The sequence below is a fragment of the Loxodonta africana genome, chromosome 1 (assembly GCF_030014295.1).
Source record: "Loxodonta africana isolate mLoxAfr1 chromosome 1, mLoxAfr1.hap2, whole genome shotgun sequence".
Lineage (NCBI taxonomy): Eukaryota > Metazoa > Chordata > Mammalia > Proboscidea > Elephantidae > Loxodonta > Loxodonta africana.
Window position 1 is genome coordinate 16,340,523 of NC_087342.1, and position 13,679 is coordinate 16,354,201.

General features: G+C 41.6%; 1 protein-coding gene across 1 annotated transcript in view; it reads right to left on the minus strand.

Moving 5' to 3' along the window:
* SLC12A8 (solute carrier family 12 member 8) overlaps positions 1 to 13,679 on the minus strand; it is a 170,306-nt gene that overhangs the window by 132,774 nt on the left and 23,853 nt on the right. Inside the window, exon 4 of the mRNA XM_064286104.1 lies at positions 12,828 to 13,059. Within this exon, the coding sequence (XP_064142174.1) occupies positions 12,828 to 13,059 (232 nt within the window). The remainder of the gene's footprint in view (positions 1 to 12,827; positions 13,060 to 13,679) is intronic.

Sequence of the window (13,679 nt, forward strand, 5' to 3'; positions counted from 1 at the left end):
TGCAAAGAACCTCTTCAAAGTTTTGAAAAACAAAGACTAAGATGGGCCTGACCCAAACCATGGTATTTTCAATCACATCATATGCATGTGAAAGCTAGACAACGAATAAGGAAGACCGAAGAATTGATCCCTTTGAATTGTGGTGTTGGCAAAGAGTATTGAATATACCACGGACTGCCAAAAGAACGAACAAATCTGTCTTAGAAGAAGTACAACCAGAATGCTCCTTAGAAGCAAGGATGGCGAGACTGCGTCTTAAATACTTTGGACATGTTGTCAGGAGGGATCAGTCCCTGGAGAAGGACATCATGCTTGGCAGAGTACAGGGTCAACGGAAAAGAAGAAGACCCTCAATGAGGTGGATTGACAAAGCGGCTGCAACAATGAGCTCAAGCATAATAACGATCGTCAGGATGGCGCAGGATAGGGCAGTGTTTCGTTCTGTTGTGCATAGGGTCCCTATGAGTCGGAACCGACTGGATGGCACCTAACAACAACAACAACATACTGCCACAGTAGTCAGAACAGCCTAGTACTGGTACAACAACAGATACATGGACCAGTGGGAGAGAATTGAGAATCCAGATACAAATCCATCCACATATGAGCAGTTGATATTTGACAAAGGCCCCAAAACAGTTAAATGGGGAAAAGACAGTCTTTTTAACAAATGGTGCTGGCGTACCTGGATATCCATCTGCAAAAAAAATGAAACAAGACTCATACCTCCCTCCATGCACAAAAACGAACTCAAAATGGATCGAAGACCTAAATTTAAAATCTAAAATGATAAAGATCATGGAAGAAAAAATAGGGACAACATTAGGAGCCCTAATCCATGGCATAAACAGTATACAAAACATTATAAAGAATGTAGAAGAAAAACTAGATAACTGGGAGCTCCTAAAAATCAAACACCTATGCTCATCCAAAGACTTCACCAAAAGAGTAAAAAGACTACCTACAGACTGGGAAAAAGTTTTTAGCTATGACATTTCTGAGCAGCACCTGATCTCTAAAATCTCCATGATACTGCAAAAACTCAACTGCAAAAAGACAAATAACCCAATTAAAAAATGGGGAAAAGATATGAATAGACACTTCACTAAAGAAGACATTCAGGTAGCTAACTGATATATGAGGAAATGTTCATGATCATTAGCCATTAGAGAAATGCAGATCAAAACTACCATGAGATTTCTTCTCACTCCAACAAGGCCGGCATTAATCCAAAAAACAAAAAATAATAAATGTTGGAGAGGCTGTAGAGAGACTGGAACACTTCTACCCTGCTGGTGGGAATGTAAATGGTACAATCACTTTGGAAATCGATTTGGCACTTCCTTAAAAAGCTAGAAATAGAACTACCATACGATCCAGCAATCCCACTCCTCGGAATACATCCTAGAGAAATAAGAGCCTTTACACGAACAGATATATGCACAGCCACGTTTATTGCAACACTGTTCACTATAGCAAAAAGATGGAAGCAACCAAGGTGCCCATCAATGGATGAATGGATAAATAAATTATGGTATATTCATACAATGGAATACTACCTACTCCCACTGCTAGGCATCGATAAAGAACAGTGAGGAATCTGTGAAACATTTCGTAACATGGAGGAACCTGGAAGGCATTATGCTGAGTGAAATTAGTTGCAAAAGGACAAATCTTGTATAAGACCACTATTATAAGAACTTGAGAAATAATTTAAACTGAGAAGAAAACATTCTTTTGTGGTTCCGAGAAGGGGGAGGGAGGGAGGATGGGAGAGGGGCATTTACTAATCAGATAGTAGATAAGAACTACTTTAGGTGAAGGGAAAGACAGCACACAATACAGGGGAGGTCAGCATAATTGGACTAAACCAAAAGCAAAGAAGTTTTCTCAATAAACTGAATGCTTCGAAGGCCAGTGTAGCAGGGGCAGGGGTCTGGGGACCATGGTTTCAGGGGACATCTAAGTCAATTGGCTTAATAAAATCTATTAAGAAAAAATTCTGCATCCCACTTTGAAGAGTGGCGTCTGGGGTCTTAAATACTAGCAAGCAGCCATCTAAGATGCATCAATTGGTCTCAACCCACCTGGAGCAAAGGAGAATGAAGACTACCAAGGACACAAGGCGATTATGAGCCCAAGAGACAGAAAGGGTCACATGAACCAGAGACTATATCATCCTGAGACCAGAAGAACTAGATGGTGCCTGGCTACAACCAATGACTGCCCTGACAGGGAACACGACAGAGAACCCCTGAGGGAACAGGAGAGCAGTGGGATGCAGACTCCAAATTCTCATAAGACCAGACTTAATGGTCTAACTGAGACTAGAAGGACCCTGGTGGTCATGGCCCCCAGACCTTCTGCTGGCCCAGGACAGGAACCATTCCTGAAGCCAACTCTTCAGACATGGATTGGACTGGACAATGGGTTGGAGAGGGATGCTGGTGAGGAGTGAGCTTCTTGGATCAGGTGGACACTTGAGACTATGTTGGCATCTCCTGCCTGGAGGGGAGATGAGAGGGTGGAGGGGGTTAGAAGCTGGCGAAATGGACACGAAAAGAGAGAGTAGAGGGAGAGAGCGGGCTGTCTCATTAGGGGGAGAGTAATTGGGCGTGTGTAGCAAGGTGTATATGGGTTTTTGTGTGAGAGACTGACTTGATTTGTAAACTTTCACTTAAAGCACAATAAAAATTATTAAAAAAAAAAAAAATTGGGGGTACGAGTCCACCCAGAGGTATCCCAAAGAAAGGTTTGGTAATCTCCTTCTGAAAGATCAGACATTGAAAACCCTGTGGAGCACAGTTCTACTCTGATATACACGAGGTCATTATAAGTTGGAATCGAGTTGATGGCAACTGTTTTCGTTTGGTTGGTTGGTTTAAGACCTTGTATAGAGTAGTTTCTGCAGAGCACAGAGACAGATAGGCTTGCCCAAACCCCTGTCAGGCTCCCTAGTAGAGGCACTGGCCTTCTTACTGCCAAGCACAAGCTCCCGCCCTCACCAAAGAGCTATTAGCTCTGATAGCCCAGAACCAGCTCCTGCCTGCTGGATTCCACGCTAGATGAACTGCACCTGCCCCACTTGGTGCACTGTCCCACAGACGCACCTCACAGCAAATGGCAAGGAGCTAAGGCAGAATGGAGGACATGATGTCAGCCCTTGAGCAAAGGGCACTACAGAGCCAGGCAACGTCTTTTTAGATGAACAAAAGTATTGCACTTGGAGATGCACAACTTCATTCTTAAATGCAGAAGACAGAATTACAATGGACCACATACATGTCATGGCATTTCCTAAATTTGCCTGACTTCTATGGCAATAAAACTGCTTTGGCATGACACACATCTTACATAAATGAAAATATCCAGCAAAATGGCATTTTAGGAGCTTAAAACCATAGGAACGCTTGACAATGCCTTTTTTTAAGTTAACTGTCACAAAAAAAAAAAAAAAATTTTTTTTTTTGCCACGCTAACGGAGCCTTTCACAAGGATGAGGCTCTGTGCCGCTGCCTTGTACGATGATACTTGTTTTCGAAGACACAGGACAGGAGGTGGGAGAAGAAAGAGGGACACATGCTGCTCACCTGAAAGCTAAGGAGTTGTGATAGAAATGGAGGCGACAAGCGAGAACCACACTAATGAGATGTCTGGAGAGGAAATGAGAGGCATGATGTAGTAGCTGGAGATGAAAGAACAGAGTGGGGGTGGGGGATATGTCAGGTGAAACACATAAAGGTTAAATGAGAGTCTGCGCCCTGACTGCGTGAGACCCTGAGTGGGGCAAACGATTAAGAGCGCAGCTATTAACTGAAAAGTTAGAGGTGTGAGACCACCTAAAGGCACCTCAGAAGAAAGGCCTGGAGATCTTCTTATGAAAAATCAGCCATTGAAAGTCCCATGGAGCACAGTTCTACTCTGATGCAAATGAAAAAAATGAGATAAGCTTAATTTCAGGGCAAGCTGAAAGCAATACAAGAAAGAAAGCAACCAGGGTATGCTCTTTTCCTTGAAAATGAATATTTTATATATATGTATTACTTTTGTTACATTAAAAATTGATTTTAAAAGGGCAAATGACATTAGGAAAAATTTCTACATATATATTTATATATAACAAATATTGTCTAGCACTAATAAAAGCTAAACAACTATTTATTTTGTGCTGAATTAATTGCTAAGCTAGAAGAAAAGCTTCTATAAATCATTAAAAGGTAAAACAACCTAATGAAATAATAGGGAAAGATTGCAGACAATCCAAAGAAGAAATACAAATGGTAATAAAAATATAGAGAGAATTATCATCATTAATGATTCAAAGAAAGCAAATTAAAAAACCTAAACCAAACCCACCACCGTGGAGTCAATTCTGACTCATAGTGACCATATAGGACAGAGTAGAACTGCCCAGTAGGGTTTCCAAGGCTGTAAATCTTTACCGGAGCAGACTGCCACATCTTTCTCCCATAGAGCAGCTGGTGAGTTCAAACCACCAACCTTTTAGTTAGCAGCCTAGCACTTAACCCCTATGCCACCAGAGCCCCTCAAATTAAAAGAAAGGGATTACAGTTTTTACCAATCACATTGGCAAAGATTTAGAAGGTTGTATGTGTCCAATATTGTCCAGAATATAGGAAATAATAGCTCTTACACACTGTTAGACAGAGTTCAGAATTGGACAACTTTATTAGAAGGCAATGAATGTGACAGAGCCTAACAAAATATTTACTTTGTCTTTTTTATTTAAAATAAAGAGAAAATTAAGTTAGACTTAAGTGTATTTAAAAAAAAAAAAATTTTTTTTCTGATTTTAAAAGTAATCGTGGTGGTTAATTTGTGCCTGCAAATTATTTGACACTCTTCCACTCGCAAGGTGGAAATGAATTTCCCACCCCTTGAATGAGGGCCAGACTTTACAAATATATAATTTCTAACAAATAGATTTTGAGAGAAGTGCTGCTATCTGGTTTTTGAGGCTAGATCTTAAAAAGAATAGCTTTTGTTCCCTCTCTCTCTCTCACTTTCACTCCCTCTCTCTCAGATGGCTTGCTCTGGGAGAGGCCAGTCACCATGTTTTGAGGGCCCTTATGCAGCTCTCAGGAAAGGACCCTGTAGAGAGAGGCCTCCTACCAATGATCAATATGTACTTGCCAGCCATGTGAGTGAGCCACTGTGGAAGGAGACCCTTCAGCCCAAATCAAGCCTTCAGACAACTGCAGTTTCTGCCAACAGCTGTCTGAATTTCACGTGAAACCCCGGGCCAGAGACACCTGCCAAGTCACACCCGAATTCTTGACCCACAGAAAAGGTGTGAGATAATAAATATTTATTGTTGTTTTAAGCTACTAAATTTTGGGGCAATTTGTTCCACAGCAATAGATAACTAATATAGGTACTAATCTCCCTCTGGGGGGAGTAGAGGTGGAAAAATGGAGTGAAGGAGGAAACTTATACTTTTTTACTCTAGGCATTTCAGGATTGTTTGGATTTTCTTATTCTTTTATATAAAAAATGGGGGAAAAGTTAGGCATAAGCGTATTTTTTAATTTTTTTCCTGATATTAAAAGTAACGTTAGAGAAGAAAACCAAAGTTGGAAGACTAACACTACCCAACTTCAAGACTTGCTATACAGTTACAGTAATCAAGATAGTGTGATATTAGTGAAAGAATAGACAGATAGATCAATGGAACAGAAAAAAAAAAACATTGCCATCGAGTCAATTTTGACCCATAGCGACTCTACAGGACAGAGTAGAACTGCCCTATAGAGTTTCCAAGGAGCAACTGGTGAATTTGAACTGCGAACATTTTGGTTAGCAGCCGTAGCACTTAACCATTATGCCACCAGGGTTTCCAGAACAGAAAAGAGAGCTCAGAAATAGGCTTACACAAATATCATCGACTGGCCTTTGAAAGGAGCAAAGGCAATTCAAGAGAGAAAGTGTAATTTTTTTTTTCAACAGATGATACTAGAACCACTGAATACCCATGTGCAAAAAAATTAATCTAGACACTGACCTTACATCTTTCACAGAAATTAACTCAAAATGGATAACAGAGCTAAATGTAAAGTCCAAAACTATAAAGCTTCTAGAAGACAACATAGGAGAAAATTTAGCTAAGCTTGGGTTTGGCAATGAGTTTTTAGATACTACATCAAAAGCATGGTCCATGAGAAAAAATGGATAAGTTGGACTTCATTAAAATTAAAAACTTCTGCTTTGTGACAGACACTGTTAAGTGAGTGAAAAAACAAGCCACGGACTGGTAGAAAATACTTTTAAAACATATCTGATAAAGGACTTGTATCCAGAATACACAAAGAGCTCTTAAAACTCAACAATAAGAAAACAACATAATTACAAAATGGGCAAAAGATCTGAACAGATACCTCACCAGAGAAGCTATACAGAGGGAGATAACCATATGAAAAGATGCTGAACATCATACGTCATTGTTGTTGTTAGCTATTGCCCCCAACTCACGGCAACTCCGTCCACGACGGAATGAAACACTGTCCTGTCCTACACCATCCCCATGATCAGTTGCAGATCAGACCATTGTGATCCACAGGGTTTTCACAGGCTGATTTTCAGAAGTAGATAGCCAGGCCTTTCTTCCTAGTCTGTCTTAGTCTGGAAGCTCCACTGAAACCTGCTACAGCATCATAGCAATACGCAAGCCTCCACTGAGAGACAGGTGGTGGTTGTGCGTGAGGCGCACTGGCCAGGAATTGAACCCACGTCTCCCAAATGGAAGGTGAGAATTCTACCACTGAACCTCCAATATCCCCACGTGTCATTAGGGAGTTGCAAATTGAAATAGCCATGAAATACCACCACACATCTATTAGAATGGCCAACATCCAAAACACTGACAATAAACACCAAATGTCAGCAAGGGTGTGGAGCAAAGGAACTCTCACTCATTGCTGGTAGGAATGAAAATTTACAGCCACTTTAGAAGACAGTTTGGCAGTTTCTTACACAGCTAAACATGGTCTTACTGTCCGATCCAGCAGTCGTGCTCCTAGGTATTTACCCAAATGAGTTGAAAAATTATCTCCACACAAAAACCCGCACATGAATGTTTACAGGACCTGTTACAGATTGAATTGTGTCCCCTAAAAATGTGTATCAACTTGTCTAGGCCATGATTCCCAGTATTGTGTGGCTGTCCACCATTTTGTGATCTGATGTGATTATCCTCTGTGTTGTAAATCCTAACCTCTGTGATGATAATGAGGCAGGATTAGAGGCAGTTATGCTAATGACACAGAACTCAAGCTACAGAATTAAGTCATATCTTGAGTTAATCTCTTTTGAGATATAAAAGAGAGAAACAAGCAGACAGGAGGGGGACCTCATGCCACCAAGAAAGAAGCAACCAGGAGCGGAGGGTGTCCTTTGGACCCAGGGTCCCTGAGCTGAGAAGTTTCTAGCCAGGGGTAGAATGATGACAAGGACTCTGCCCAGAGCCAACAGGACAGAAAGCCTTCCCCTGGGGCTGGTATCCTGAATTCAGGCTTCTAGCCTCCTAAACTGTGAGGGAATAAACTTCTGTTTGTTAGAGCCATCCACTTGTAGCATTTCTGTTACAGCAGCACTAGATGACCAAGACTGCACCTTTATTCATAATTGCCCCAAAGTGGAAGCAACAAAGACGTCCTTCAAAAGGTGACTGGATAAATAAACTGTAGTACATCTATACAAGGAAATAGTATTCAATGATAAAAGAAATCAGCTAGGAAACCACAAAAAGATATGGAGAAAACGTGAATGCATATTGCTTACTGAAAGAAGCCAGTCTGAAAAGGCTACATACATACTGTATGATTCCAACAATCTGATATTCTGGAAAAGGCAAAACTATAGAGACAAAAAGATCAGTGGTTTCCAGGAGTTGGCAGGGAGGGAGGAGGAACGAACAGGTGACACACAGGGGATTTTTAGGGCAGTGATGCTACTCCGTATGATACTTTATAAGTGGACACATGACACGCATTTGTCAAAATCCATAGAACAACATAACACAACATAACACAAACAGTAACCCTACTGTAAACTTTAGTTAACAACAATGTATCAGTATTGGTTCATCAGTTATAATAAATGTACCACACTAATGCTAGATGCTAATACTAAGGGAGACTACTGGGGAAGAGAAAAAGACAGGAGAGTTATGGGAACTCTCTGTGCTATCTGATCTAAACCTAAAACTCCTCTAAAAAAGCCTATTAATTAATTAATTAAAAAAAAAAAACACTGGCCAACTGAAGGAAAAATGTAAATAAGACAACATACCTGTTGCCGTCAAGTGGATTCCGACTCATAGCGACCCCATGAGACAGAGTAGAACTGCCCCACAGGGTTTCCAAGGAGCAGCTGGTGGATTCGAACTGCTGACCTCTTGGTTAGCAGTCAAGCTCTTAACCACCGTGCCACCAGGTCTCCAGTCTCAGCAGGGAGTCTCTGGGTGATGTCAAGAGCTAAGTACTTGGCTACTAACCAAAAAGTTGATGGTTCGAACCCACCCAGAGATGCTTTGGAAGACAGGCCTGGTGCTCTACTTCCAAAAGATCACAGCCACTGAAAACCCCATGCAAAGCAGTTCTACGCTAAAACACATGGGGTTGCGATGAGTCAGCATTGACTTGATGGCAACAGATCTGGTTTTTAATCTCAGCAGGAAGATAATCACTGTTAGCAGGAAGATAATCACTGTTAACAGGCATAGTTCCTTCCAGTCTTTTTTCAAATATCTCTGTGTACGTACAAGTCGTTAAAAGATTTGAAATCATTCTGCTAAACCCATTTTGAAGGTTTAGTCAAGCTTCAGTCTAGATTTGTGACCACAGAGTAAGTAACCCACATAAAACATTAGTGATACCAAAAACAGATTCCAGAGGGGCCAGTTGCTATGGGAATTATTGAAAATAAATTTCATTTCATACTACACCCAGCTAATGTACTATCCAGAAGGAAGAAGAAATATTTGGAATAAATTAGAAGAGCAGCCAAGAAAACTTCTAATCTAGACAAAGAAAAATACAGCAGCTCACTGGGGTTTCAAGAGGTCAGTAGCATTGCCCTGCAATTTAACAGGTTAGCTCTTTCAGCAATCATATATGGACACCACATTGACCCTTAGCACTGGAGTGGGTCCTGGGGCCCCCTCTGTACAGGGATCATGGGGTGCTCCAGGGGTTCTGGTGGAGGAGCCAGCTTAGCAGAGGGTAGGGGCCACCCAGGAAGCAATTCAGGCAATGACTATTTTGCCACAGAAGTATTTTAATATATAAAGAACTGCAGTGGCTAGACCACTGTGTACCAGTTGAATGTCCCACAAACAACATGTTTACAGAGGAAAAGACTGGTAAGAACACATATCAGAGGTGGCCTTAATGGGGAGAACCAAAATTGCTACAACAAAAAGACAGCATGTAATATGAAGGCCAGGAGCCCTGGTAGTGCAAAGAGTTAAGTGCTCGGCTATTAACCAAAAGGTTGGCAGTTCGAACCCACTTAATGGCTCCTCAGAGAAAAACCTGGTGATCTGCTTCCACAGAGATTTACAGCTAAGAAAAACCTGTGGGGAAGCTCTCTACTGCAACACAAGGGTCGCTGTCAATTGAAATTTGACTCAATGGCACCCGACAACAACCATGGATAGGAAGCGTGTAGACATATGAAGAGGCTGCTAGACAGGACCAGCTTCTCACCTGAGGGAATGGCTCCATTTGGGGCCCAATGGATCTAGTTTCAGATCCCAGCTCTGTCATGCATTTTTACCAATTACATAATCTCTGACTCCAGTTTCCTCATCTGTAAAAAGGGTGTAATCGTTCCCACCTTGTGAAGTTATGTCACAATTAAATGAGGTAGGCCATATAAAGTGTGAAGGACAATTAGCAAGAGCTCAGTCAGTTGAAGTTGCTGTCATCATCATCACCACCACCCACAGTGCCTTTAGAGGTTTTTGTCTGTCCTGCGTATTATTTTTTTAATAAAGCTGGTAGCCCCACTTTCCTTTCCCTCTCCATATTCCAATGCAGATACCTGCTCACCACTGCCGGATAAAGACAGAATCCCTGAAGTATGAAATACCAGCAGTTATCTTTTTCTACAGCATCTGAAGAATAGATTTGCATTCTAAAGAGAAATAAGAGTTTTTGCTGCCAAATCAACCCAAATCAGAAAGCTACAAAGTTATGGACACTCTGGGTAATAACTTCTCATTTAAAGCATAAGGATTTAGGATTAGAATTGCCAAGCATCCTCAAAAGTAGGGAAGACCTAGGGTTAGATGTTAGATTAAACAGGCATCAATTGGTTACAAATAGACTGTTTCCATAAAGTACAATATTTTACCTGGGTGCTGCTGCTGCTTTTTTTTTTAACATTTTATTATGCTTTAGGTAAAAATTTACACAGAAAATTAGTTTTCCATTTAACAACTCATACACAAATTGTTCTATGGCATTGGTTGCAATCCCCCACAATGTGTCAGCACTCTCCCCATTTCCACCTTGGGGGTCCCCTCTCCATTCGTCTGGTTTCCCTGACCTGCCTTGCCTTCTCATCTTTGCTTTTGGGCAAATGTTGCCCTTGTGGTCTCATATAGTTGACTGTTCTATGGAGCACATTCCTCACAGGTATAATTGTTTATTTTATAGGCCAATCTATTATTTGCCTGAAAGGTGGCCTCCAGGGATGGCTTCGGTTCCCAGTTTGAGGGATGTCTTAGGGCAATAGTCTTGGGGGTTCCTCCAGTCTCTATCAGACCAGTAAGTCTGGTCTTTTTCATGAATTTGAGTTTTGTTCTGTATTTTTCACCCATTCTAACCAGGGCCTTTTATTGTGTTTTTTGGTCAGAGCAATCAGTAGCTGTAGCTGGGCACTATCTAGTTCTTCTGGTCTCAGGCTACAGGAGGTTCATGTGGGTCATGAGTTCTTTGGACTAATTGCTTCCTTAAGCTTTTGGTTTTCTTCACTCTCCTTTGCTCCAGATGGGAAGAGAACAATAGTTGTATTTTAGATGACCGCTCACACGTTTTTAAGACCCCAGAGGCTACTCACCAACCTAGGATATAGCACATTAAGAATTATGTTATGCCAATTGACCTAGATGTCCACCAAGACTATGGTCCTTAGCCTTCAAGCCCAGTAGCTCAGTCCTAGGAAGTGTTTGGATATGTCTAAGGAGTTTCCATAAACGTGCCTCCTATGTGCTCTACTATAAATATGAATATACATGCAGCACACACAAATATGTATATAGAAACAACCACAACCATACTTACATATGCAAGCGGGTGTACTCCCGTAGGACCTCCCCCACCTAGTTAGTATACACATCTACCTATGTATCCACTCACAAATTACTGTTATTACTGTTTGTCATGGATTGAATTACATCCCCCCCAAAATGGGTGTATCAGCTTGATTAAGTCAAGTGTGGCTGTCCTCCATTTTGTGATTTTCCTGTGTGTTATAAATCATAATCTCCGCCTGTGGTTAAAAAGGATTAGGGTGGGATGTAACACCCTTGCTCAGGCCACATCCCTGATCCAATGTACAGGGAGTTTCCCCGGGGTGTGGCTTGCATCATCTTTTATCTCTCAAGAGATAAAAGGAAAGGGAAGCAATCAGAGAGTTGGGGACCTCATACCACCAAGAAAGCAGCACCAGGAGCAGGGCACGTCCTTTGGACCTGGGGTCCCTGTGCCTGAGAAACTCCTTGGCCAAGAGAAGATTGAGGGCAAGGACCTCCCTCCAGAGCCAACAGAGAGAGAAAGCCTTCCCTTGGAGCTGACGCCCTGAATTTGGACTTGCAGCCTACTAGACTGTGGGAAAATAAACTTGTCTTTGTTAAAGTCCTCCACTTGTGGTACTTCTGTTATGGCAGCACTAGACGACTAAGACACTGTTGTTGCAGCAACATATATGTTACAGTATTTAGTTGCCTTTTTTTTTACCATAGTTGTCTTCCTTTGCCTTGGTCACCTTCTGCCGACATCCCCCATATTGTGTATTGCCTTTCCCTTCACCAGAATTAATACGTGTCTGTTATCTATTTAGTGAATCTCCCTCCCTCTCTCTCCCACCCCTGGTAACCATCAAAGAATGTTTCTTTCTGTGCATGAATCTATTCTTGACTTTTTGTAATAGTGGTCTCATACAATATTGGAATACAAATGGTTGTGACTGACTTATTTTACTCAGCATAATGTCCTCCAGGCTTATCCATGTTGTGAGATGTTTCGTGGATTCATGCAGATTTCCTTTTTTAAGCTTAGTTAATAAATTCATATTTTTATTTTGAAAAAAAAAATCAATACAGAAAACTATAAGGAATAATCAAGCATATACCTGTATCTATCTTCCAGAAATCACAAATGTTACACTTGTTATATTTGTCTCAAATCCTTTTTTTAAAAAAAAAAGAATATATGATGCATAAAATTTAAAGTTCATTTTCTTCCCTACTCTAAATCTGCTTCCCACTTCCTTTCCCCAGCCAATCACTGTTATGAATTTGATCTGCATCCCTCCAGTTCTACTTTTTTCTTTGTTTTATCTCAACTTTCTGGCTTTTTTTTTTTTTTTAACTAGCAAATATTTTTTAAAATGTGCTAAGTGAAAATGTCTATGTCAAGAGGGGTTTGGGGCCCACGAAGCTGCACCAAGACATACCCACTTACATCGTCCAGGAACAGGCCACACTAATTGTAGGGAGACAGTCTCACAAACTGGCACCCATAAACATCTATAAAGCAATGCAGACCACTCTAAGGCCATATACTGAACTGCAAAAGGCTTACCTGGGTCCAGGTGTGTGAAAGAGCCCACCACGAAGTCCAGTGTAGACACGGCCAGCAAGAACAGTAGCAGTAACTGGAGGCGGATTATCCATTTGACACCTGCTAGGTTAATCCCCAGCAAGGCCAGAAGCACCAAAATTGAAATTCCTCGCACAGCCCAGATATTCCTGAGGCCCAGCAAATCCGAGACAGATTCAGCAAAGCCGGTAATGTACATGGCACCTGCAACACACTAACAGGCAGTTCTAGGTAGAAGTCAGCAAGGTAGAAAAGCATCAGGAGCCCAGGGGCCAAGACTGTCCAACACTGAGATCCCTGCTCACCTCTGTCAGACCCACACCATCACCAAGGCTTGGCATCTGGGAGCCAGCATGGGTCTTCGACAAGCCCTTCTCTCCTCTCTCCTGTGAACCCCCACCTGGGTTCCGTCTCTGCTCAGCTACATCTCTACCAGACGGAAGCATAAAAGCCAAGCCCAAGCCTGGAGCTGACTGCTAGTAATATCTAAGATGAAAAGATACGGGCGGACCAATGAGGCATTTGGATTTCTTGGTCTCAGTTACTCAAGAACTAAACATAGAACAAGAACACACGGGGCCCCATCTATCAAGACAGAAAGGTGCTGCAACAAACTCTAGATTTTCCTCCATTTCTCTGTAGGTTGCTATTATTTTTAAAATTATCTATGCTACATCAACATGGATGAGCCTCGAAAACATTATGCTCTCAAGACGACAAATATCGTATGATCTCTTTTGTGTGAAATATCTAGAATAGGCAAGTGTATGGAGACCAAAGCCTATTAGTTGTTACCAGAGGTAGGAGGGAGAGGAAAAGAGGGAGTCATGGCAT